The 27,829-nt window shown below is 37.2% G+C and overlaps 1 protein-coding gene and 1 long non-coding RNA gene across 3 annotated transcripts in view; one reads left to right on the top strand and one right to left on the bottom strand.

Annotated features, from left to right (window-relative positions):
• The first annotated feature begins 96 nt into the window (after positions 1-96).
• SLC15A4 (solute carrier family 15 member 4) lies at positions 97-27,829 on the top strand. Its single transcript, XM_063351256.1, has 8 exons — positions 97-733; positions 8,722-9,017; positions 9,864-10,032; positions 10,594-10,671; positions 13,231-13,399; positions 17,640-17,795; positions 22,949-23,107; positions 26,412-27,829. The coding sequence occupies exons 1-8, from the start codon at positions 164-166 to the stop codon at positions 26,558-26,560; spliced, it is 1,746 nt and encodes a 581-aa protein (XP_063207326.1). The 5' UTR covers positions 97-163; the 3' UTR covers positions 26,561-27,829.
• Positions 11,120-27,829, bottom strand: part of LOC134522956 (uncharacterized) — a 51,447-nt gene continuing 34,737 nt past the window's right edge. The window contains exons 3-4 of one of the 2 annotated variants that reach the window (XR_010073183.1): positions 16,276-16,411; positions 11,120-11,201 (exon numbers count right to left, since the gene is read on the bottom strand). This is a non-coding gene — a long non-coding RNA (uncharacterized LOC134522956). Of the gene's footprint in view, positions 11,202-15,562; positions 16,412-27,829 lie in introns of those variants that run through there. The other variant, XR_010073182.1, reaches the window with a different exon arrangement.

Raw genomic sequence — 27,829 nt, 5'->3', positions numbered from 1 at the left:
CTTGCAGCCCAGCCGCCCACGTGATGGCACGGGCGGCGGAGCGACGGCGGCCTCAGCCAATGGCGACGCGCCGTCCCCACCGTGGGCGGGGCGGGGCGGGCCGGGCCCCGCCGCGCGAGCGCGGGGAAGTTTCCTCAGGGAGGGCCGGGAAGGAGGCACCGCCATGGAGGAGGCCGAGCCGAGCGAGCGCAGCCCCTTGCTGAGCAGCGGGGAGCGCGGGCGGGCAGCCAGCAGCGCTTTCCACGGGCGGCGGCTGGCCTGCGCCGCCGTGCTGCTGGCCGAGCTGCTGGAGCGAGTGGCCTTCTACGGCATCACCTCTAACCTGGTGCTCTTCCTCAACGGGCCTCCCTACGGCTGGGAGGGTGCCCAGGCCAGCCAGGCCCTGCTGCTCTTCATGGGCATCACCTACCTGGTGTCGCCTTTTGGCGGCTGGTTGGCTGACGCCCTCCTGGGCAAGTTTGTCACCATCTTGCTCAGCATGGCGCTCTACCTGCTGGGCATGCTGGCCTTCCCCGTCATCGCTGCGCCGCACACCCGGCAGGGCCTCTGCGGGGACATCCCCTTGTTCCCCATAGAGAACTGCTCTTCTCCAGCGGTCAACGCCACCATGGCGCCTTGCTCCCAGGTGGGGGCCACCCGCTACTGTGCCACTGCCACCTTCATCGGACTGGTCCTCGTGGGGCTGGGCGTCGGGTCGGTCAAGGCTAACATCACCCCTTTTGGGGCAGACCAGGTCAAGTATTATTTGGCAGCTGCCAAATTGTTTGCGGGTACCAGTCTGAACCAGGGGATGGCTGTCAGTCATGTAGAGGGGCTTGCTTTGGTGGGATGGACAGGCTGCCTACTGATTCACATCTCTGTAGGTGTTAAGTCTCAGAGGGAATCAGATCATCCAGCTTTATTCCCTGTGTAATGCAAGCTGTTAAACTGTATCCTGTTTGATATAATTTTGGTGTCTGTGTGGTGTCTGATCTCTTACAACCCTTGGTTTCCTGGTATCCCTGCCTTAGGTGTGTACCTGATTTGGCTAAGCCATCACCATCGTGGGGAGTTGGGCTGCATACTTAATGGACGCTAAGTGATTGTTAATTATCCTCCATTGTGGAGTTTGTACCCAGTTAATTTGACCTCAGAGGTCATCAGGTGAAATATCCGATACACATTTTAGCTTTGTCAAAGATAGCATGGTCCTTCTAGGACAGTGGTCGGAGGCCTTTATATCCTGAAGGATAGAGAACAAATATTTTTTTTATGGTTTAGGTATTCTCTGTGTACTGCGCTGTGCCCTTGAGTGATACTTTTGTGCAGGCCAGTGTTGCTTCAGATGACAGGTGAGAAGGTGCTCACAACATGGTAAACATATTACCTGGGCTGTTCTCATAAGACACGTCCTGTCAAATGACCTTATTCAGATCCACTTCAGTGATACCATTCATTGGATCATCACTGCAGAATCAAGTGGCTTTACAGAAACTATTTGAGAGACAGCTCATAGTTCAATATCAACTGGAATGCACAGTTGGATGTATTTTTTTACAATCTTATGCTAAGTTAGTATGCTGACTGTGGATGAATTGGAGTATAATTTCTGCTTTACAAATTGAGAATTTCAGATGATTAGATACTGAGCAGCTTTTCTAACCAAACCGTTCTTAATGACAAAGCAAGGAAAATACCTCCTATCCAGTTGCATGTCTGTTTATTGGCCCATTGAGTTCTGGTTAGTGCAGGTGTCAGAAATGCCATGAAATTCTTTGTGAGAGGTAGGATCTACCACAACATCTTTGCCAATCATACCTCTCTTTGTTGTGCAGTTTACATTTGTCATTCTTTGGCATTTCATATATTATAAATTCTGTAGTTCTGGGTGAAAGGCAGTATATAAATGTAAAACATTATTACAGCCTAGGGTTGTGTATCCCCAGTGTATTGGTTCTGTTTAAGCCAGCATGAGCCCATCAGGTGAAATAGCTTTAATATGACTTTATCTTGTAAGGTGTTTTTCAAAACTGACTGCTTATCCCCAGAACACTTTATGAACGTTAAATGTAAGAGATAAATAATGGCAGGAACAGAGTGAAAGAATAACCATTGCCAATGGAAGTGTAGCTGTTGTAGCTGGATTTTTAAAGGTTTTCCCCCCAGGATTTCACGGAAAGCAGTTTTTGGCTAGGCTTGCAGATAATTCACAGTGATTTATGTAGGGTGAAGCAAAAGAAATACTCCTTTCTGGTTCATAATAATCAGTAGAGCTCTGCCGAGGACTGACTTTTTCCTTTTCTCTGTTTTTCTGGCTTATCTATTGTTAAATATATTACAGGATACCACTTACCTTGTTGTGCAGTTTTGGGCCCTCTTGGGTGCCTTCTCCCTGCATAGGAATGTAGCAAACTGCTGGGTAGATGGATATATATTGCTGAGAATAGAGTCTGTCTTGCAGAGTCACATTCTTGGGAGGCTAGAATAAAATGCAAACATATTTTGGCTGGATATGTGCTGATAAGATTTGTCCTCTTTCCCTTGAATACGGAAAGGAAAGGAAAATACGAATTGTGTATCATGTACTTTAGCTGACGTGAACCACCTTTCAGATACTGTTTATCATATTTTGTTGCGGATCTCTCAAAAATTACCATGTAAATTTTTCAGTTTTAACAGATGATCTACAATTTGGGTGGAGAACCCAAATATAACAAGGGGGGTTTTATTTATAAGAAAAGAATCACTATGTGGAAAATGGAAACTAAATTCTAATGCCTACTTTCCTCTTAAGTTGAAAAAGATGTAGTTTCTTAATTTCTGTTACATGGATGCTTTTAGAAGTGCTGTTAAAGTGACTAAGTAGGCTCAGTATAGAGTAACTTTTGCCAGTCAATTTAGCAAAAAACAGTTACTGCAAACGAGGTATAGACCAGTTTTACTTAACTGTGTTTATAAATAAGAGACGTTTTTCTAGAAGTTGCAGATTGATCCATCATAGAGGTCTAAATCTGAACTGATGGTTCTCAGAATAGCGTTTATAATCATGTGATATGTGTAACCTGGTACTTTCCAGTTCCCCTTTTAAGTGCGAGTGTTTTGCAGTCACTTCCTGTTCTGTGTAGCAGTTTGTGACTTTTGGTAGTTAGGAAACAATATGACTATCCCTCATTATTGTGAAAGCTGGTTTAGCTTCAGCATTGAAGCCAACATTAGTAGTAGACTAGTATCTAGTACTAGTCTAGACTAGATCTAGTATCAGCTCTAATCATTGTTCTAATTATAGATTAATCTGTTTGGGGTTATGGTGGTTAGAGATGCTAGTTTTAACCCACAGTATATTTTCTTTCTGAATTGTCATCATAGTCATTAAATGTATCAGTCCATAACCTGACAAAAATCTTCAACGTTTGTTAAAACCATCTTTGTTACCATAGCATCGCCAGAGGCAGGACACTATTGGAAAATGATGGTGTAAAGATGGTGTTAGAGTGATTTTCAACCTTATTTATTTATTTATTTATTTGTAGAACTTTGATTTTCCAGCCTCTGGGGGAGGGTGGTGGACCATGTAAAAGGAATTGAAGGTCACTAACTAACTGCAAGTTACTTTGTTGTTGTTGAACTTCTTAGGAGACTGTGGATGTCTAAGACTGCAGGTAACAGTTTGAAAAGTGAAGTTGTGGCAGTCACATTGGCAGTACTAATTTGTTTTTGTTTCCGAGAGAAGCAGAATAGGTATGACACCAGTGAGAGGAAGCAGATTTGAAATGTGTATTGGCCAAATTTTAGTATAAAAATTTGAAATTTTGTAGCAACTGAGTACTACTGTATAGCTCTATTACTGAGCTCTCTCCAGATGCTCTCAAAGAATAACTGGTGTCTGTAGTGATGGATTAGAAGGTCAGAATTCTGTAAGAGTAAATCTGACTACAGAAAACTGTTGTCATTGCACTTTCTTTTGTAGGCTAAAGAGAAGGGCAAGCTTCTATGTTTTCATCCTTGCTTTGTTGTGTGTCTGCTCACATAGTTGGCTGGGATAAGTTTGGGGTTTTTTCTTACGTTTGTCACTTGTGACTGTCAGTTGATTGCAGGAACAAATAAAAACTGCTAATGTCAGTAACTTTTAAATAATCTTTTTCCTTTTATGTGAGTCAAATAGGAGGTCATAGCTTTGGATCGGTCATGATGTGAAGGAAGAGAGAGGGAAGATTATGACATACTAGAACTCTGAAACATTGGGGTTTAGGAAATACTTGAGATCATTAGCAGATGATGTCAGAAATCAGATGTCACAGTGGAATGGTAGGCATCAGATAGGCATTAGCTGTGGCAAAAATAAGAAATCCTGTGCATATCCATTTCTTTGAAACTGACCTACCTGTAGAGAGCTAGGAAATTACTATGTGACAAAGCAAAGCATCTAAGCACAGGAACTATGGAGAAGCAATGATGTTTGTATAGATTCCCGGCTCTTTACATAAAAATCAGGAGACTCTAATAGAATCTTAATATTTAAGCTGTGTGATATTTTTGGTTTCAAGCTGTACAAACTGCTTTGGTTAGTATTTGGATCATCTCCTAAGAAAGTTGTTGTTGTTGTTGTTGAAAAATCCAGGGGAGGGATAATTCCGCAAGTGATCGTCTTTCTTCTAAGTCAGAATGCAGTCTAAGTATTAACCTTAGGGACAGCTGTGCTGTGGAAGTTGCTGTCGCTCAGATATTTGTAATGACTTTTCATCAGGTGTTGTAATTAAAGATCTAGTTACTCTTTCTCTCTTTCTTTTAGTTGCGTTTAAAATTTTGTTCAGATTGTAAGATGATAACCTTATATCCTAAATGAGTTTAGGGAATCGCAGTGCAGAGTTACACAGCCGATGTGTCCTCTGCTGAAAGTGGCTGTAAATAACCTAATGATTACACAATTCTCATAGCATTCCAAGCACTCAGGATTCTTTATCATGAAAACTGTGGTCGTAATTACATCTCATCTGACCGTAATCAGCCCAGTATGGGTTTTGTATTAGAAATTTTGATTTTGAGAACTATTCCTTTACTGTTTTGAAATCCAGTGCTGTGTAGATTCCAGTTATAAAACTCAGAATGTCACTGTGCTTTTCTTTCTGCATTTGGATTAACTATATGTAAAGGATAGTTAGCAGAGATATCAAGAAAAATACCTTTTGGACTGTAGAAAAATCAAGTGCTGGTTAGATTTTCTTTTGCAAAAGTTATGTTAGATGTCTTGAAAGTCGCAAGATTATTTTATTTCCTCTTCAGAGGCCCACCTGAATGCAGGCAGCATAGACATGTGGCCAATGACTGACAAAGCAGCTGTGACCAGAAGGCTTAGAATTGCTCATTTCCTTCATTTCTTTGTTGGTGGGGTTTTTTTGTGTGGGTTTTCTGTTTAGTTTTTTGAGGGGGGGCGATGGGCTGTTGGTTTGTGTGTTTGTTTTTTTTTTAAATTAAATTTTTCCATATAGTTTAAAAGAGGAACATTTAGGGCAATTGGGATTCTCCCTGTACACTACAGTAGGTAATTCTGTATTTTTATTGAAGTAGAAACACTACTGGATTTTTCCTTGCTGTTCTTGGAGGATGATGTAGCTACCCCATTTAGTAGGGAAAAAAGCTGTGTGAGGTTTGAAGAATGTGCACCAATGAACTGGAGGCCCAGGACTGGATACAGTGGGAGTTGATCTAAATAAGTGACAGCTGTCAAACACAGGTAAATTCTGTGGGAAATGCCTGAATCTGAGCTCATTTGCAAAACAGCGTGTTACCTAGAGCAAATAAATTGTGCATATTAGATACTTGCTTAATGTTCATCTGAGCCTTTGAAACAGTTTTACTGCAGTGTTTTCACTCAGTGATAGGAAGCCTTGCACTCTAGCCGTGGCATTCACTGCTATTGTTTGCATTTTCCTCATGTAAGGGGTTTGACTAAAACATGGTGAATCTAAGAAGGTAACATTAAGCACTACTGTTGTTTTTAAGCTGTTTTGTTGTGATGGGGACAAAATCTTTTAAACGTACCTATTTTGACTTTCAGTGCAGGGATGTGGAACCCTTGGATAGGCCATGTGATAGATTTGATCCAGGACCCACAACATACTTGTGCCATTTACGTGCATCATTTTGCTGCTACAGTTGCTGGTAGGATGTTAAGGATATAATGAAGTTGTTGGTGCTGGTACCACAAGGAGAGCGCTGCTGTGCTTGAGCACAGATGAAACTGAGCAGAGGGAGTGATAGATTTTTCTTTCTGCTTGGGTGATTGAAAATAATGCAAGCATAAGGGGGAAAAGGAGAATTCCTGCAGTTTTTTGAAAAATACTTGTCCTTGATAAAAATAAAATAATAAAATTCCAACATGGTTTTCTTCTTCTTGGTCCTTTGTTAAAATGTAGCATCTACTTACAAGAGAATAAACCGATCTATTTTGTGCTGTCACATAGCTCAAGTAATAGTTAGCAGGGGGAAACTTTGAGTAGTCTGCTGTAAATGTAATAAAATTAATATTTTGGGCAGCTGATTTGATGTTTGAAAGGAACCGCAAGGACTGCCTTTTAAGTCTACTGTGTTTTCCGGTTTTGGTAAGATATCACATCTTCATAGTTTGTCCACTTTGACAAGATATTCTACCAGCTAGTTCAGTGTGATTTTTATTGTTAGTAATGTTTGTCAATAAAATGACATAGTGCATTTCAGACATAGCTGTGATGTGATTTTTAGTGCCTATATATACTTTGATAAGGAAGCAGAAAATGGATTCTTTTCATTTTAAGTGTGTGGTGTGTCTGTCTCTTGAGCATTGCATTCCTTTTTGCAAAGCTCAGCTGCCTTCTGTTGTTTCCTGGACCTAGGTAAAACGAGTGAGGCTAGTACAGGGCAGGTTCAAAACAGACAAATGGAGGTGGTTCTTCCCACTGTGTAATTATCTGGGGAACTCTTTGCCACAGGATATTATGGATTCTAAAAGCTGACCGGGGTTCAGAAGCAGGCTGTATAAGTTCATGGAGAGGAGATCTGCTGCGTTTATGAAGTAGACAGAAGCCATCCTAGGTTCAGGAAGTTTCTCAGGAGCTAATGGTTGGAGGCTAGATAATACTTGATAGAAGCATCATGCTGTGCTTGCTCTCTCTTACGTTTATCAAAGTTTGCTTTGATCTCCGAGTTTTTCTTTGGATAGACGTGAGCAAGGTCATTTGTAAGAGGGAGGATGGGAAGTCATCTTCCTTGAAGAAAGTATAAGAGAACTGAGTCTTTATGATGAAGAGATGGAAACTTATAAAATAGATTGCTAACTCTTCAAATAAGTTGGAGCACTGTGTTTATGATGTAATTGTTTGCTAATATCCTGCTTCCATTTGGGGTTTAGAACAAATTCTTAGGTTGATACACTACTGCAGGTGATGACTGTTAAAATTAGGAAATGAGTACCAAATTGAAACTGGAAAGGCAGAATTTCTTGGGTTTAGGCTCCAAGACTGTATTTGACATGCTACCTGAATGTCTAACAATGCTATTAACTATGCATAGGAATAGTTAATTTCTTTTGCTAAGCTTGGTTAAATGATACAGATGGGTTTGTACACCACTGAGAAACTTGAAGCTATAAATCAGAACTGACAATATTAAAAACTTGTTTCAAGACACAGGTTACTTTTCATATTGCAAACTAAACACATCTTTTGAAGTTCTGGCAAACGAGGAAGGGAAACTTGCAATAAGAAATAAAAAACAACTGACTCGACAAGGCTGGTGCGTGGCACTGGCTTGCTAGTCACTGTTAATGGCCTTTCAGTCATAAAACAGTGACAAATATGGTATTATGGATTCTTCTACAGAACAGTTGATCTTTTTAATGTATTTGAAGTTTTATCTTGCATAATTTCTCTTACATCACATCTTATGAGTGATGCCGGGTTCCTGTGACTTAATTACAAAACATGAGGTGACTAATGGTAGGCAATAAGAGTGGTGGTGAAAACTGTACAGGATAATTCTACAAACCAAGGATGTCTTTACTTTCACTGGGGAGAAACTGGGAGCTTCAAGGAGAAAAATAGCACTATGAACAGTGCTGACTTAACAGAGAGATAAATGCTTACTGGGGTCTTGTGACATCTCAGGCAATTTAATTTATTATTTTTTTTAAAGGTCAGAATGGCAAGTCTTCAGTTTATGTTCTGATGAGAGCCATTAGGACTGTGTAAAAATTTGAATTTGTGCTTTAATTACCAAGTAGTCACCTGAGGCTTAGAGGATGGAATATGGTTAACTGTTACATGTGTACAGTTGGAAGAAGCAATTGTTGCGATAGTACTAATACATGAATTTTTAGGTAGCTTAACTTTTTATTTACTAAAAAATTAGTTATTTCAACTTCTGTGTGGACTATGGGACACTAATCTGAGTGAGCTTTGTCTAGAGAAATGACCAAATGAGAGACAGTGCTTTGGAAATAATGACAGCCTTTATGGGACAGCAGTGTAGTTTAGTATTGTATGACTTCTATCCCTATGCTGAACTTCTGCTGACTTCAGAAGGTCACTGATATACTGGGGGTAGCTCGGCAAGGTGTCATTTCATCAAATACCATGCTAAGCCCAAAACACTTAAATCATTTCAGTATGACTCTAAATTAAACCTAAATTCTTCAGTGCATTGAACTTGATTGAATTCTAATTAACAGGAATTTTCAGGAATTGAATGACTCTTTTTAATCTCTTCTAGGTCAAAGATCGGGGTCCAGAAGCCACAAGAAGATTTTTTAATTGGTTTTATTGGAGCATCAATTTGGGAGCTATTCTCTCTCTGGGAGGCATTGCATACATTCAACAGAATGTGAGCTTTGTTATTGGATATAGTATCCCAACAGTTTGCATTGGGATTTCATTCATGGTTTTCTTATGTGGTCAGAGTTTCTTCATCACAAAACCACCTGATGGTAGTGCCTTCACAGACATGTTTAAAATTCTTGCATATTCTTGTTGCTCAAGAAAGAGACATCTGGAACATTCAACTAATAGGTTTGTAATGAGTTCTTTTGTATAGTCTGAATTCAGTGAATCAGTCTAAGAGCTGGAACTAGTTAGTTCAAACTAGCTGGCAGTAAGTCACACTAGAAAGTACGCTAGAACATGCAGTTTTGCTTTGAGAACTGGAACTGGAAAATTGGAGTCCTGGAGATGTTTTCTGGGAGTTCTGGGATGAGAGGGGCACATTTTGAGATGACTGGATCTCCAACATAGAGATAAGTCTGCTGTTTTCACTTGAATGCTATGTCTTGCCAGTTCAGAGTTTCTGAAAGGGTAACGTAACCTAAGTATGCTGCTTTTAAGCATTAGTTAACTTTTCTTCTCTGCTTAGATACGTTTATGGGATATCTTCTGATTCGAAAAACACTATCATCTGTATTTAATGTTGTAAGTGGTTTGATGGGCAGCCAAAACGTGGGGTGGCTTCTTGCTTTCCAAGTGGTTACTCCACTCTCAAGAGATGCCCATGGAATACTGGTGGCTGAATTTAGTAATTGATGATAAGAGATGTCAGGTGCTTCCTGTGCAGCAGGCTGTATTCAGATTGCAAAACAATGCAATGAATTAGAATAACCTATATTTTGTGATACTGTTTCTTAAGTTCTCCGTATTGCAGTGCCAGTTATTTATGCATGGTGGGGGGAGGATGGGAAATAAGAATGTCTTTATAATGGAAGTTTTAATAATCAGCAGATCACCTGGTGATGATCCATTCTGGCCTAGTTGTTTTGCTGTTAAGAGTAACTTATTTTGAAACTGCATGAGCTTTTTATAAAGAAGTGCCACAAGTCAGTTTTTGTTGTTGTTTAACTAAACATTTCAAATTCTTTTCAAAAGCGAAGGCCAGGGAGTACTTCAGCAACCTCACAAGCAAAGCCTGTTTGAGATGGCCAAGCTGTCTCGTGGGGGCCCATTCAGAGAAGACAAAGTAGAAGATGTGAAAGCTCTTGTCAAGATTATCCCTGTCTTTTTGGCTTTAATACCTTACTGGACAGTGTACTTTCAAGTGAGTAGTTCCATATGATTTATTTTATGTGTCTAAAAACCATAATTTCTAATGTAAGAACCCTAACTTCCACTTCTCCCAGCTGCATTTGAAAGGTCTTGGGGCACTAGCTTCAAGTTGCAGTTCTGAAGATTACCCCCTCAGAGCAGTTACCTGGAGCAAACACACAAAAGCTTTTGGGGGGAAACTGTTCTATAAGGTTTACGTACAGTTAGCATTCAGTAGCTGTGATTCTAGAGAAAATGAATATTGAAGAGGAATTTTCAGAACTCTGGTATTGACTGTTTGACTTGTTTAATACCCATGTGTTAATCTTAACTACTTTTCTTTCACACACCCGGGGTTAAAAATCACTTTAATAATATTATGTTAGCAAAAATACTAATGCGTTAGGGGTTAGAACATTGCAAACTCTTTTTAACAATTCTTTTTGTTTTGCTATATTAGCATTTTACCTCTGGTATAATCTTTGTTAATTATTAAAATTATTAAAAATGTAAAAATATCTTCCTCTCAGTACATCTTGTCTAAGTAATCTCAACTCATCTTTCCTAATGCTAGATGCAGACAACATATGTATTGCAAAGTCTCCATCTGAAAATTCCTGAAATATCAAATGACACCAATTCCATTCATACGGTAAGTATGGCAAAACAAGTGAAAAGTATGTTTTCTTTAGTTGAGATGCAAAATAGGTAAGTATTGTACAAAAATTCCAGAAAGTTAAGGTAGTGGCTAAAAAGAATCGATGGCCACAGACATTAGGCATTTAGAAGCACGATGCATAATACAGAGATTTTGGCTTATCTACCCATATATGGAATTCACACCATCCTGTTTTGGATGTATTCAAATAATTTTCACTGCTTTAATTAAGTGTCTTTATCCTTCAGCAGACAAAGTATGATCTTTGAAGAAACCTTATAAATCTATATGCCCTAAGTTTTCAAAGTTATAAGTAGTAAAGAAGCATCCCTACAAACTCAGTAGGAATATCCATACCTAACTGAAACATTAGTATTAGCAAGTTTGGAATCTGAGATACATTTGTAACTTAATACTGCTTAATCAATATTCACTTTACCTTGAATCAGTTTAGCATATTGAAGGAAGTTGTTCAATCAGTATTTTTCAAGAAAGGCTGGCATCGTGTAATTGCAGAAACGGTACTGAGAAATAAAAACAAAAAGTATGGACGTAAGTTATTAACGAGCTTACTAAATGTTCTTTTAAAATTTTCTTCTGTTTTATTAAAAATTAATATCAATAAAACAGAATGGCTTCAGTCTTTTTTTTACAGATCAAAAATAAAAATGCTTGTACTTAAATTTTCTTTGAACTTACTTGAAAACTGAGCTGCTTCTGAATCACAGGTGAAGGCTTAAAGGAGGCTAGTGATATTGGCTAAGTAAGCGGCATTTTTCACAGAACAATCAGACATTGGAATAATCTTCCCAGGGAAGTGGTGGATTCCCCAACATTGGACACTTTTAAGATTCAGCTGGACAGGATGCTGGGTCATTTTTTCTAGACCGTGCTTTTGCCAAGAAAGGTCAGACCAGGTGATCCTTGAGGTCCCTTCCAACCTGGTATTCTATGATTCCATGATTATGAAGAACTGAAGGTTCACATTTTGTTAACTCTTGTTTTTGAGTTCAAGATCATCTCAGACATCCTGGACTGATTACAACCAATCAGTGAATTAGGGCTCTCGTCTGCAACGAGAGGTGCATGCCCACCCTGTGTTAGAGGCTGAGGGCTTGGGTTATTGAGATGGTTGCAGTGGTCAAGATTTGTAACCTTAAGGGAATCTGGTTGTCTTCTATAGCTGTAGCTTTAGAGTGTCACAGGCCCCTCGGTCATCCTGGATAATTTCTACAAAATATTAATCTACTCTAACCCTGAGTTTACACACACACAGAAACAGTTTAGTATCAAAAACTGAATCTGCATCTGAAACACACAGATCAAGCAGTGCTTGTATTTTGGGTCAAAGAGTCAGTGCGATGCATAGTACAGTATCACACTGTTCTAAATACAATTTTAAGAAATAACTCCAACCCAGAACATTTTTATAAATACTCTGTACTGTCTTGGTTTGTTAGCTCAGAACAGATGGTAAATATTATTAAGCTTGGTAGGAATTGTCTCATTCATACAGACGGGAATCTTATCCTCAATTACTGAGTCTTGCAGATGAGAAAGGATGCATGTTTTGCATGATACTCTTTTGTTCATTTGACAAGCGTAATTTAATTTAAATGTAATTTTGTATTACATTAGTAAAACTCTGTTTCTACTGTTTTGTGGCATGTTTCTGATAGTTCTAAGCCTAATAATAGAAGATCTACAGAACCTGGCTACTAAATATTTTTCATGACTGAAGCAGGAAAAAAGTTTAATTCTGTCAGACTGGAGTATATCACTGGAAGCACAATAGTGCTGAGGACTAAGCACTGTCCCTAAGGCCAGTGATTTTTTTTCCATTAAACATATTTCAGGATGTATACAAAAAAAATTCAGATATTGCAGTAATGTTATGGCCATCTCATCTTTCAAAAGGAATTCATATAGTTTTACTTAGATAGTTAACTTTTGTTTTAACAGAAATTAATTCAGAGTAAGGACCTAAAATATGAGCTCTCCGAAACTTAGAAATCTTAAATAAATAAAATCCTTTGCAAAGCATTTTTGCTAAGTTCCACATTCTGTTTTCTCAGAGTACTCTCTTCATCTGCCCAGTAATTTCTTATTCCTCATTTTCCTTGGAACTATGTGAGGTATTATCTGCTTTTGTGTAAAGAACCTTTTTGCTCTGAACACCTGATGTTCTTCAGTTCCAGTGGAAAGCACCTACACTCCCACCCCCCCAAAAAACCCCACAACCCAACACCCACCTCAGCACAGCTGGAGATGCATCTTGAAAGTCAGAATATGCAATACTGTTGGAGTTATTATGGTGAGGAATCATTTGTGCTTCTGAGCTAACAGAGTTATGAGCTGCTAAATTAAATGAAAACCTGAATAGCTGAGTGTTTCTTTAGCTTTTACACACTCATTTTTCTTTTCCCAGTGTCTGTCAGTGCACTGTGGTTTGTTTTCAGTGTTTCATGAAAAATATTTTTTTCCTTTGTTAAATAATAGTAAAAATCAGCCCGTAAGTATGAAATTGCTAACTGAAGTCATCTGTCCTTTCAGTTTCCAGCAGCCTGGTTGACTATGTTTGATGCAGTGCTTATTCTGATCCTAATACCCTTAAAAGATAAATTAGTGGACCCCATTTTAAAGAGGAATGGCTTGCTCCCATCCTCACTGAAGAGGATTGCAGTTGGAATGTTCTTTGTAATGTGTTCTGCGTTTGCTGCAGGTAAGAAAAAGCAACTTTGAGATCTACTTACAGAGCTATTTATTCAGCTACTGACAACAGCATTTAAAAAAACCCCTTTCTGAATCTTTATTCCAATATTCAGAAATCTTTTTCATGGGGTAGGTAGAACGTAACTGCATGGATGCAGTTTCCACAATGAAAGAGATTTTATCCAAAAATCTTACTAAACTGTTTTGAATGTTTGTGATAAAATAGGGCTACTTTTCCTGCCTGAAACAGCCTTCAAGTGTATACCTTGTAAACCAACTTGTTAGTTAAGGTTTTCACATAGAATGTTACTTTTTATTTTGCTTGTTAGAGGAGAACTATTTGTTTTCTGACCATATTTTCTCAAAAAATGCCAAACAAAGTGTCCAGCATTTGGATATAAGGCTGTTAGTCCTCTTAAAATAAACTTGATGGTATTGTGGAAGTCCGTGTTGTCTGATTTATTATCCATTTATCTTGAAGTTGAAAATTTATTTATCCTGAAAAAAAAATTAGTTCAGCAATAAGTATGTTCCTTCAGATAGTCTGACTTCCAAGTGTTAGAAAAGTGAAACTTTATCTAAAATCCTTTCCCTTTATCTGAAATAATAAAGTTAGGTTATGGCTGAACAAGAGTTTCTTCCCACTTTGGTTTTTTTTTTCTTCCCTACCTTAATGTTCCCTATTGTTTGGGAATTACTGCAGTGTAAAATAGCTTAGCCATAGCATGAAAGGAAAAAGATGGCAGCTCTGTTCGAACCATAAATCAGCTGCTTTTGAGATGATTTAAAGTTGTTAAGCACTGCTGATGTGGAACTGAACAGCTCTGAGCAATGCTTCATAGAACCTATAGCCTTCACCTGGTATCACTGTAATGAACATATTGATAAAGCATTATAGCCTTAAATAAATTAATTTCAGCACTTGTAATCTCCTATATTTTAGGGAAAGGGACACTTTATACGGCTATTAAGATTTTTCTCAATGAGAGAGATAATTACCTTATTAGGCCAAGGTCACTTTGTATGTGTGCAAGTAAAGTTCTTAAAGCAAAGTCATTTAAACTTAAAATAGGAATGTTTCTCTTATTCCATATTACTTACTGCTACCAGCAAAAGAAGATGATGTAAAACAGTTAAATGTCATCTCTTTAAATAGAACCTGCTGGCTCGCATATTACTGAATTCAAAACCAGCAATAGCTGTCTTTATTAGTACTGGGGAAAAAAGGCATATCGAGCTAGATAGCTGAGTTGGTGAATGGCTTCATATAGCAGAATTCTTAAAAATTTCAAATGCTTTCTTGTTTTCTATTCACCTACAAATATAATGCATGATTTTGTTGGGTTGATCCTCCCCTAACTCTTCCACAATAGAAATGAGAAGGTGAATTTTTTGGGGGGTTACATGCAATCTGGTTGGAAAGTTTAACCTTTGGGAGTAACTTAACATCCCTTCATCATAACATGAATTTAAGAGCTTCAGTTGTGACAAATTTGGGGTACAGGAAACTTTATTTCTAGCAGGGGGAAAAACTTCTTTTGGTTTATATGTTCCACAAAATTTTTATTTTCTCATTAGATGATATTTATAGAAGCCATATTTTCATATTCTTACATTACTTCCAACCATTTCTGCCTTAGAGAGAGATACTGATTAAAATCTTAAGTGTATGAAGATGTTAATATCTTAACTTGCAATCTTGGAAGTATCTTAATGATTTGTTTGTGCCATATGTCCATTTTAACTTACTTATCTAACTCGCATTAGGTCTGGACACTACTTAGGCTGCCTATTAGATTGTTTAGATTATTTTAAATATCTTATAAACTGTGTGAGAATACAACTGATTAGATTTAATGAACATCTGCTGTGCTTCATGCATTTTATCGTAAATTCTGAGCAGCGGTATTTAAGGTTATTCAACTGGAAAGTCTACTTCATTTATAGAGTTTAAACAATTATAGCAAGAAGTTAAGATTCTTTTAACCACTAAAACTGTAAGATTAAACTTGAAGCTTGTCTATCAAAGTCTAAGAAAGAATCAATAGATTCTAGATTCTGAAGTACTTTGAAGATAAATTTATGGCAGAGTTTGATATATGGTAGCTATGCTCCTATGTGGCTAAATGCCTCCTAAATCTGCTTATGTTGGGAAGACTAGCAAACACATTAAGGATCACTAGATGTTTTGAGATGCAATAATTTTGTGTTGAATGTATATGAATGAAATTATGTCTGAGTTCTTAGCTGACTATACTGCTTTGTTTACATTTTAATTAAGTTCCATTTTCAAATGTTTGTCAGCTATATTAAAACCAAAACATCAGGAAACCCAGTTTATTTTAATTACATCAGCTCTTCATAGTTCAGAGGGCACCAAGGTGGCTGAAGAGCTAAAGAAAGATACCGAAGAAGTGAGGAAGGTAGAGAAAATTGTGGCGGCCTGGCACCAAGAGGTACTAAGTTCAGAACAGTCTTTACCTCAAAACCAGATGTTATTAAGGAAAACACTTTTTCAGAAACATTTTTGTGCCTCAGGGTAGCATTTAAGCAAACTTGAGTAATTCTAACCTGTTTTCCTCTCAACAACTCTTGTGTCTCAGAAGATTAGACTGTAGAGCTGTTGTGAGATTTCATACTTGAATAGATTCTGTACTGCTCTGAATGAATAGACATGGGTTATACAAATGCAGCTTTCCAGCCCTTTCAAACTACGTTGTAAGTCACTGGTTAATGTGTGTTCCCTCAGTCTGGTTTTCAGAGCTCTGGCTCTGACTCCCTACAACGATGAAATACAGTTATTCTTAAGGATGTGATTTCTAGAACTTCTTGATTAGTTATGGCCTCACCTACAGTCTATATATATAGGGACTACAGGGATCTTACCTCATGCTTTCTTCCCAGCTTGGGTCTCTTGCCATGACCAGGACTAATAAGAAACTGCATGTCACGGTATGAGGTGGTTGTGGCGAACATCAATCATTTCCCTTGGAACACTGTCACTTAGCAGAGAGATGTTGATCTGGTTGGCCCCATCAAGGTTTGTATGTCACAGATTTGGGAAGAAACAGGAGAACAGATATTAAATTGTGCATTAGAAATTGCTTGTGCTTGTTTATATGAAAAGTGCTGTCAATAACTTCAGTCAATGTCATATTAAATGTACGTGTCATCCTTTGGCTGCCTGTAGGAAACAAAAAGCTAGCAGTGAGGAAACAGATGTAAGCACTTGTACATGGTATGATATCCATGAAGCATCACATCTGTCATCTAAGCCTTGTACAATTTTTTTTGTGCAACAGGAGTGATATTTTGTGACCCAAGATTAGGTCAGATCTTGGCTCAGTAAGTAGAAAGAGACCAAAGCTGACAGGCACTAAATGGGAGGCCATGTGTGTAACACCTATTATAGGAAGTGGTGTCATTGACTCAGCCTTGCTCCTCTGAATTTGTGATGAATAAATCCACCTTATTTCCAAGGATATTGAGAGCTCTTCTACAGAGGTCCTTTCTGGGTGAAGCAGGGAGTTTTATTAACTATGAGTTATTCTGTGCATTTTATATAACAGTGAGGCAAATCCTTTCATCTGGGCAACTTGAACAAAAACCCAACAGCTTTATTTGATGTTCACTTTCTACTCTAAACTGTTACGTTGAGCGAGCTAAAAAATGTTATATTTTGCACTGTCGTGTTTGTTTTTCATTCTATATGAGGTGCTTTCTATGCAGTGTACTGCTTGTAAATCAAGCTCTAATGAGCTTTTGGATCTCTTGGGATGATAAGTGTCATATAAATGTCATGATCATATTCATAAAGGGTTTTCATAGTTCTACAGGACTAGTGTAGCCATTTTGATAAGCAAAATGATTTCTAATTTATTAATTCTATGGTGGCAGATGCAATGGTTCAACGCTGCAAAGCAGTAGTTTTTGAAGATGAGATTGTCTTTAAAACACAGGTTTTATGAGAAAGCTCTCAGCTAATCCATCTGGAAAAGAGTTAAGTATTTGTATAGTTATTGCTACTGAATAAGAATATAATCACTAATTCTATAGCGGAAGAACTATATGTCTTGAAATAACAATAGCAAAAGTAGTCTGAAATGCTTTACGTTAGGAAATAAGGAAATACATATTCCTATTTTATAATTTGTAATTGCAATGCAGGATTGAATCCTAATTTAATTCTTAAAATGAAGAAACAGTGTTTGCGTATTAGGTCAATCTTTTTTTCCCCTCCCTCCACGTAGGAATTCTGGAAAGCAACAGACTGAAAATTGTAAAGGTTAAAACAATTAATCAGACAATTGGAAATGTTACATACCATGCTGCAGATTTGCCAATATGGTGGCAGATTCCTCAATATGTGCTGATTGGATTCAGTGAAATATTTGCAAGTATAGCAGGTAAGAGTCTTTATGTGTTTTAAATCTGCTTTCATATCTATCATAAATGATGGATTCTTAGAAAATAAGTATTTACTTCTCAAAACATTATAAATAAGCTGTAATGTTCCCAAATATAATATCATATAATATAACTTAATATAAGTGGCAAAGCACACAATTGTCTTTCACATTTGAAAACTGGCTACATAAGAATATGTTTTCAAGACTGAATTTCAAGCAGAGCAGTATTTAAATATTTGCGTGTCATCCAGTTAGCATTGAATATTTGCAAGCCCTAATGGAAAATAATACACTCTTTCAATATTGTCTTTTAAAGAATAGTTTTACTGAAGTATTGTTTCCTCTGAATCTTCCTTTGTGTTGCAAATAAAATTTGTGCTTTGTAATTTTTTTGGCTTAAAAACTAAGCTCACGGTTTAGAAAGCCAATTAGTAAGTGGAAACACCTTTCTGAGGGAAAAAGGAAGAAGTAAGCCATCTTTAGAAAGATTTAGCACCAGTTTAAATTCACGTTACTTGAGTTCTTACATCTCTGAAATAAGAAAATTTATGTAACAATCTAAACTAGGGGGTTTTTTTGAATGCTAATAATGAAGTAGCTATTTTTTATACAGTTTTATCTGCTTTTATTTATAGATCAGTTTTTCTATAGCTGTAGTACTTCAATGGGAGACTAGGAAAACTGAAACACTGTTCAAATCTTGCCTTTCTTGAACAAATGCAAGAAATTTTACATTTCTTAATACTGTTCTGTGTGATCTAGTGGACAGCTGTGTGATCATATTGATTTTTAAGCTGAAAGTGAAGTGGGAGGAGGGGATGAATAGAACTATAAAATCTTATTTTCTGCTCTGCTTCGTATATGTGCGGGGCTCATTAGCAGGAAGAAAGCACAGGCAATTTGTCTGTTTTCACTGTGGTATGCCTAACACTGGTTTACTATGATTAAACAAGTGAAATGCTATTGTGAGTCTTTTAGCACAGTGTTTACATATCTAGTGCTTGGGAGCAATTACCAGTAACAGAAACCTTTCACGATCATAAAGTAGCTATTCTGATACCACTTACATCAGGTTGCTCTGCAATTCTATTTAAAATATTGGAACTCCTCCAGTGACTTGACTTTAAAAATAATTTAGTATTTGCTTAACTATAGTTGCTTATTAATGTGTTGAAATATTGTTTCAGAATATTGAACTTTGGAGATCATCCATTCAAACTGGCATTATATATATCTCTTTTTCTTCGATTCCTTATGACAGAATTTCCTGGTTTCATTTCCCCTGTAGGAGGTTACATTCATTCCTCACGCTGGGCAAGCACAGTGGGTTAAAATGAGATTCTCTAATTCCGTAAGATCTTGCTGGCGGTATACCCAGCTCTTACGTGGCCCATTTGTTCCCCTCTTTGTGGAACAGAGAACTTCTACTCCATTGTGTTTCTGGTTACATGTGTTCTACCGTCACCACAGTTCTCAGGAAATAAAGCAAGGTGGTTGGATTGCTTGGCAAGTAGAAGAAAATGTTGGTTTGGGTGTTGTGGTTTGTTTTTTTCTATCTGCTCATTTTTTCTAAGCTTTTCTTCCAACTGTCTGGCATGGGATTTCACGTGATTGGAAGAATTAGACATTTCCATCGCGTATTAAACTCTACCTTAGTTATTTAGTATGTTGGAGGAATTTTTTTTTATATCGTTTTGTCTTGTTTGTATTTGTAGTTTTGCATTATGCATTCAAATGCACCAGCAGTGTACTCTTTCCTTCCTGGTGGACGGTAGGTTGATGTTCCACATCAGGCTGATGTTGGGAGTGTTCCATTTGCAATGGGAATGCAGGGTCCTCCAACACACAGTTAGCCCTATGCACGCACACAGCAGGTACCTGGAAACCAGCACCTCGCACAAACTCTTGTGACAGTAAACACTAAATTTGGACATAAGGTCCTGCTGGATTGCACGAACTGAAATCCTAAAACCCAAATCCCTATCCCTAAGACCCAAAATGCTAAACACTTAAAATTCTTAAATGGAAAGTATGCTTTAGCAGTGCAATCAATATGCATCCTTTGCTAGAGGACATATCTGCATAGTCATTGCTGTCCTGTATTACAGTACATTTCATTATACGTGAACAGTAGCCAGCACAAATCCTAACATAAAAATGTGAAGGTGGAAGTCTTCTTTAATTGAGTACTTATTAAAACTAAAGCTGTATTGAACATTTTTATCAAAAGAGTAAAATGAGTTAGTTACTTTTAGTTACAATTTTAGGGATTGTGCCAATTAATTCTGCTCAGATAAACAGATGACTTATCAGAAATGCAAGTGGTCATGCAAAAGTAAATAATTTTCTTCCCTCTTACACATTCTTGTTTCAGTTAGGCGCTGTTACTAGTTTGTGAGTGTTCGCAAGGAAAAAATAACAAACCTGTCTGCAGCTAGTGGAAAGGTCAAGGACTCAATGTATTCTCTGTTTTTTGAACTCCAAACTGAGGGTTGGCTTTTTCAACTGCTTTAGTGGACTTCTTCATGAGAAGTCAAATTAGCTGACACTATTCTTATGTGATACTCTGCTGTTCTGCACTTGCTGGCTCTGTACCAAAAGCTTTGTAACTTCAAAAACTTTTGGTCAATGTTATGAAAAATGCAAAGGCTTCTTTTTCTTGGAACCAGAAATTCTATGCAGATCTTAATTGCTGTATGTATTACACTTTCATTTCATTTGTTTTACAAAGAGTTTTTTCCTGCCTCTGATTGTTATCTAAACTGAATTCTTAGTATCTTTAAGAAGGCCTCTCAAGACTTAATAGAGTATACTTTACCAATTTGATATTGGAAGTTGATAAAGGCGTCTATTGTACTATGAAATTCAGCTTTAAAATAAGCAAAGTGTTAATGGTTATAAAACTATAATGATTTGGAAATGTTTATTGTGAACCAAAAGGGACTAAATATCTTAAGAGCAGAAACATACATTTGTTTTTTTGTTTACTGCAAAACTAAGCATATTCTTATTAAGCCACATTAGTTACGCTTGAGGTACCTTTAAAAAGATGACACACATTGCATTTATCTTTTCTATTATTCTGTCAATCCTCTTAAAGCACCCTTATTTAACTCGAATCGTAATCTCACACGACAACACCAACTAGAGGGTTTAATTTCAAAACTGCTTGTTTGAGGTAGCATGAAATTGTTATCAATGGCTGCCAGCAGGCAAAAATATCTCTGAAGGCAAAAAGAAAATTTTATATTCTTTATGGTAGATTAAATATTAGGGTTGCTGAAAACAATATTCAAGTTTAGAAATGTGCCTAAATAGGTTGCAAAAAGTGCATAGTGTTACACCCATTTTGGTTTTTGTTTTGAGTCTTAAGGTCTTTTTCCAGCAGTTACACTCGCATCCAATATATCTGCAAAATGAACAAGAGAAGTGGGCCAGATCCTTTCATGTTATGTACTTGAGCTTAACTTGTACAGAATGTACAAAAGCCTGGTGACCAAAATGTGACTGATACTCTGGAGACTTGTGGTAGCTATGATAACTTAACAAGAGCTTAAAAAGCAAGCTACTGTATCCTGGGAGAGTCTACTATTTTTTTTTTTTTTTAAGTGAGATTGGTGCGATAAATAATCCTTGAAAAAGCTGAATTATTATATTAGTGGCAAAGCCTAGAAAAAAATTTTGAGTTTTTAATTCTCCCCATCCCCGTCTGCAGATGTCTCTCCATCTCTGTAGCTATTCTCTTGTTAGTTTGAATTTACAGGAACTCAGACAGCTGAGTTGCACGAAGAATGTTTCAGTTCCTTTCTAGAATCACCAGCAGGTTGCTGTTGGCCCATTCTAACATGTTTTGCAAAGGAAAAGAGAAGCAGTGTGTTGGTTATCAGAGATTTCCCAGGTGGCAGTGCAGAATGCTGTTAGATCAGTGAGAACATATACTTCTGTTTCTTTTACAAGAACAAAGTTCAGCCCTCGTAACGGGCAAATTGACCTATCTGGCTTGAAGTGTTAAGCCTTTTCTTGAAAAGAAATGTCAGTGTATTTCTATTAAACTCTGTCTAGAGTAGCAAAAGTCAAATACCAGTAAGGGTGAAAATAAAGCATACCTTTATTATGCAAGACACAAGATTTGTGCCATTTTCCAGTCTATAATGCCCTCTTTGCCAAGAAAAATGTTAGACGAGGTAGCATTAATTTTCAGTATGAAGCAGACTGTTTTGAAACAAGCATTTCACCTGTCAGAGAAAAAGCTCTGCAAAGAATGTAGTTGACGGTCTCTTGTGATTAATCCCATTTGATTTTTGACAGTATTATTATTCTAAAAAGGAGAGTTAATCATGGGCATTAGTCTTTGCAAAGCAGAGCCCAACCCAGTGTGTTCAGTTGGTGCTAAAATTCAGTAGGACAGATTTTCAAATTATGTCACTGGTATGTTTTTCTTGGTTTTATTGGTTAAAATTTGAGTGAGGAAACTTTAAAGTTGAAGTCTCATTTCTACAAGCCTTAAAAAGAATAGGCCAGCAAGCAATGAGCTCAGAGAAATCTAGATCAAAATTAAATTAAAACTAATTACTGCCTTCCCAGCTACAATTAATTTCTCTGTCTGCACATTCAGAGATACAGACACAGAGTCTGTGCGAAATAAATGTTCATGGTCAATGCAAGAGTGACCTTCTGTTTCCAAATACTTTGTTCTCAGCAGGGAATGCCATGTGCTTTGTAAATACTGCACAACAGATAGGCAATGTGGAAACAAGTGAAACAGGGAGCAAGGAACTTGCCAGGTTAGAGTCAGTTTAATAAATTTCTGTGAGGATAATTTTGGACAGAAAAATGAATATGCTGCCTCAGAAGATTTCTTGATTTTACACATGTAATATTAATAAGATCAAAGCGCATGTCTCAAGTGTTGTCCATTTAACGGGTTGATATACTGATGACCTTTAACAGGGTTCATAAAGCAGTTAGAGGGAACTGGGAACTGATAGGGATTCACCACCTTAATTCCCTGTCTTCTGAAATCCAAGGCTAATTTAAGTGTTTAACATACCAGAAGAAGTATACATCTGTAACTTCTATAACACTAAACTCGAATGAACTAGTGTTTCTTAGATCTTCCAATAGCATTTTTTTTAAATCTTTTAATACAGGTCTAGAATTTGCATATTCAGCTGCTCCCAAATCTATGCAGAGTGCTATTATGGGGCTATTCTTTTTCTTTTCGGGGATTGGATCATTTGTTGGCTCTGGATTGCTGGCACTAGTCTCTATTAAAGAAATTGGCTGGATGAGTAATCACACGGATTTTGGTAAGTTATTTTCAGCGTATTCATAGCCTATAAAGTAGTCTTCCTTCAGAAGCAGTTAAGCATCAAACATATGGAACTGTTGAATCTTAGCACAGTTATTATTTTAAAAATATAAATTTGTCTACCATGTTGTTAAAGACAAAGTTTAATCTTGTGTGTAAGTATGATGTAATGTCACTATGCAAAATGATACATTGTCCTCATGAAAGCATGGGCAACACACATGGAGTATTTTGCTTCTGAAAGGCCTGTCAGTTACCTGCTCAGCTGTTACTCCATTTCATCAGTAGAAATTACTTATACATTTTTGTATTTTAGTAAAAAATATTTGAATTATGCGTGGAAGAAGAGTATATTTGATATAAAGTACAGGAATTACTTTCTGCAGTTATGGGGATGTACTTATCTCTCCCTTAGTGATTATTCAGCTTCCTAGTTTCAAGAGACTTCATCGAAATTACCATGAGTTAATTTTGCATTTCTGTCTGCTCGCTATTTATACTCTTAAAGTCCAATGTATTGTCTGCTTTGTATTGCCAGTTGAAGTTAAAATAATTATTGGCACCAGTAGGTGGCACCTTGAGAATTTCAGAAAATTATACCATCATCAATGGGCTAATTAGTTCCAATAGAAGGAGCATGAAAAGTTCTTAAAACATACGCTAGACCTACTGTGTATACACAGCTTAAAAGTGCAGCCTAAACTTTAAATTTGGTATGAGAGAATTTGCCATTAAGCTTGATTTGCATGCTACCAAAAAGTAATGTTGTTTGGAACAGTACACATGCCATAAGTTGTTATCTTTGGTTTATAAGTTGCTCTTTAAAAAACTGCAAAGGATGACAAGTAGCCTTAACTTTATGGAAGTGTCCTCACCAAATAAAAATTTAATCAAATTCAGACTTTTTTCCCCAGTCAATTTCAAAATTAGAACAGCATCTTTTTCTGCAATTCTATGTAGAGATAATTCAGTTAATAAGGGCTCAATAGGAGGATAATAATTTCATACAAATTAATACATGTGATATTTGATGGTGGTTTTTTAGCCTTTTGCCTTTGTTTTCTGAAGCAGCCTAAGAGAAGACAGGACCTAATATTCTCTCTGTAAAATATTTAGGTTGTGCTAAATATATCCAGAGTTGGCTAGAACTGGAAGATGTTACCCTTCATGACTCATTGGTCATCTGTTTTGAATAGGCTACTCAGCTCAGTGGATTGGCCTTTGGACAGCTGTCAGAACTGGATATTTCTACTTTTCTTAGTCCAAAGACTTGATACACAATCGAGCCTTCTCAGCAGCTATATGTCTGGCTCAAGGTTGAAGTGCTCTGTGGGTGATTTTGATTTGTAGCATCCATAGTAGCTGCTGTTTTAACTGTTTATATCAGTAACTGTTTATAACTCAATTTTCATTTGGTATAACGTTATTGAAAGTTAACGAATTCATATCTAAAATCTGTTTAGGTCTTGCAGGGTAGGAATTGTAAGGAGGAGTCTTTATGAATCATGACTTCTGAATTTTTCATTAAATGCTGTATAATAACTATAAGCACATGCACGCACCAGGTTTCTGCTATTTATGTTCACTCATGATATCATTTGACTGCCTCCAAAATCTACTGAGAAAGTTTGCTCTCTGCTGGCGCTTCAGTGTTGATTGCTGCCATTGAAATCATTGTTATTTCTCTGACAAAAACGAGATTTCACAGGTTTAATATCCCATCTCATAAAGGATAATTACTACTCTTTAAACACGTCTGCTCTTGAAATGGAGATTCACATGTATATTGTATTTTAAATGTCAAGGCAAGACTGTTTAATTTTATTGCATTTTATTATAAGTTACTTTAATTGAATCCTAAGTTTCAGTAATTAAAGTAATTTAATCTGAACATTTATAGGCATGCTGCATGAACAGCTTGTTAGGATCGATGTATGCTTCACTATTTTTACTCTCTCTAACCTTTTTGATAATCATAATGGTCCAATTGGCTGTGGCTCATGTGGCATGTTGGAAATGAGCCACAATATATTGTTCTTGGAAGTACAGCAGTAGTTAGTGCACATTTCTTAATAGAGGAATAATGTTTTAGCAATGAGCTTTCTTAATTTAACATTATTTCCTATGATACAAATCACTAATTTATAACAACTTTGAGGGAGTGTCAAAGGTGAATTGAACCAAAAAGAAACCACGTGTAGTTTCATGAATTCCAAGCTTTGTTCCAAAAGAAGGCTGAGAGAAAATCTCAGTAATTGCTTTCCTTATATCTACAGAGTTGCCAAACTCTTTCCTTAATAGCATTCATTTTTTGATTCTTTTTATTTTATCTTTGACTTAGCAGACAAGGGAGGTACAGGCCTCCAGATGCTGAGAAACTATATAGCATTAATCAGGGCTGAAAAGGCTGCTGGAGAGGACTCTCCAGTATATATAGTACAAAAAAAAAAAAATAATCATACTTTTACCTATTTCAATTAAGCTGTAGAACATAAGAGACTTTCTTTTTTTCCCCTTGACTAAAGCCTTATCACTTCACTATAGTCTCCAGGCTCCTTGAAAGCATATCTAGTGAAGATGGTAAAGGCTTTAAGTTACTGTCTCTTAACAATTTACAGTCCAGGGCTTTATTTGCAGAAATTTCATTTTCAAGTCCATTTAGTGGCCACTGCACAGGGATGTTTTCTTTTTTTTTTGCTTTTGAAATGAGTTGTTTCGTCAAAAATTGATGTGATCTCTATTACTTACATTATGAAGAAAGCAAATCATATATGAAAATGCACATTGAGATTTTTGGCTGTTTTATCTGAAGTCAACAAAGTATTGCAATTTTGCAGTATAAGAAACAAGACTTAAAAAAAGAAAGGGGGGGGTGCAGGGGGGAAGAAAGGAAGATTATTAGCTTTTTAAAATTGTTTTGACTCTCATGAAGCATGCCTACCACTATACGTGTATAGTCTTTGCACAAAATTCTTACAGTGGTAGGAGGAGCTTCCAGCAATTTTTGTAAGAAATCATGCAGTAACAGCATATCAGCTTCTTCAGGGACATCATTACTTGGTTTAAGGCATTGAAGCACAAAAGAAAACAATCCTTGTACTGTGTGCGTCTTCCTCCAAAGTTCCAGCTTTTGCTCTGGGTAATTAAAAATGCAGCTATGCTGTCAGATGGAAATGTGATTCGTTTGGTTTTGCCCGTGTTTTGCAGAAAAGTCTTCACTACTTAAGGTTGAAGGGATTGACTTTTTTATTTGTATAATCTTTATTAATGTTGGGTTTTTTCTTCTCCCCAATTCTTTCTAGGTAATATTAATGGCTGCCAATTAAACTATTACTTTTTTTTGCTGGCTGCTATCCAAGGAGCAACCCTCTTGCTTTTCCTTATTGTTTCTGTGAAATATGATCATCAAAAATCAAAGATTAATGAAGTGTCTGCCAATGGGAGGATCTGATGCCTGTTACAGAGCAGACTTTATTACAGCAGCACACAATGAAGTGGCAGTGCACCCTGAGACTGTGAGATCTTATGTTTTCTCCAGTGAGACTCTTACTAGACTTGCATGTTACAAGAGTTCTCGCCCCTGCCCCTGCCCCTTCTCGTGTACCGTAGGTAAGTGCCTTATGTTGGCGGGGCTCGTTTCTTGCACTACGTCCTGGCGGAGGACAGACACAAATCTTGGAAGTGTATTAACTCTAGGCATTCAAGTTGCTCTTTGTTAATTGTGAGATGTTTACTTAACTCCAGAAAGTTGGGACACTTACACTTGGAAATTGGGTATAACGAGTCCTACGTGACACGGATTATTCCTGACTGAGAAACTCTGCTTAGTGAAGAACAGTGGATCTAGAGAAACACTCAACAGTCTCAAGCCTACATTGAGGACACAGGAAAGAAAACATTTTACAGAAGCCTCAAGTAGTGGTTACAAGAATAAGTTTTCAATCCTGAGAGTCATTCTGGGGAGAGAGACAGGGACAAATTAAACTGCAGATTAGCTCAAGTTAAAAAGAAATGTAGTTTTATAATTGACCTTTCACTGGCAGTGTCTCAAGGATTTAAGTCCAAACTTGCAGCCAAGAGTATCCAATACTGAAGACTGAATTGTATGTCACAGCAGCTTGTCGTATAGCTGCTGTAAGTTTTGGTGCACAACGAACACTTGTTGGGACTGAGATGGTTTTACTTTGAAATGTTTTTATTTTTGAATCTGCATTAGATGTATTAGGACAACATGGAAACATACATCTTTTGACAAAGTTCAGTCTAACGCTGTTACTTCCCTAAGGAATATTCTAATATTTGCAGAAAGAAAACTGAGATTGAATTCTCAGAAGATGAATGCGCAATAACAATTTAGAAGCCTTTCAGCCAGTTCCTTCAGTCTTGTGTCTTACTTCTAGCTAACATGCTACAGGGTTTGTATCTTTCAGCAACACATTCCTATAGCAGAGCAAATGGTTTCATGTTCAGCCTCTTGAATTTTAATGATTCTAACAATTGTACTTAAGATTGTGTGCAGGCTGGTATGGAAGATGCAAGGAATTATGCAGAAAGAAAATAAAAACTCAACTTTTTATTAACGTGTTGAATTTTTATAGTTTCCTTTGTCTGCATTTAGATTGTTAAAATGTCCTTCTTTTGTACATGGACATCTTTTTAATGAGTTTACAAAATAAAATGAACTTCCATGCTGTGACTTTTGACCCCTTGTTTCTAGGTG

The sequence above is a fragment of the Chroicocephalus ridibundus genome, chromosome 13 (assembly GCF_963924245.1).
Source record: "Chroicocephalus ridibundus chromosome 13, bChrRid1.1, whole genome shotgun sequence".
Lineage (NCBI taxonomy): Eukaryota > Metazoa > Chordata > Aves > Charadriiformes > Laridae > Chroicocephalus > Chroicocephalus ridibundus.
Note: the sequence above shows the minus strand (reverse complement) of the source record. Positions and strands in the feature narration are given on the sequence as shown.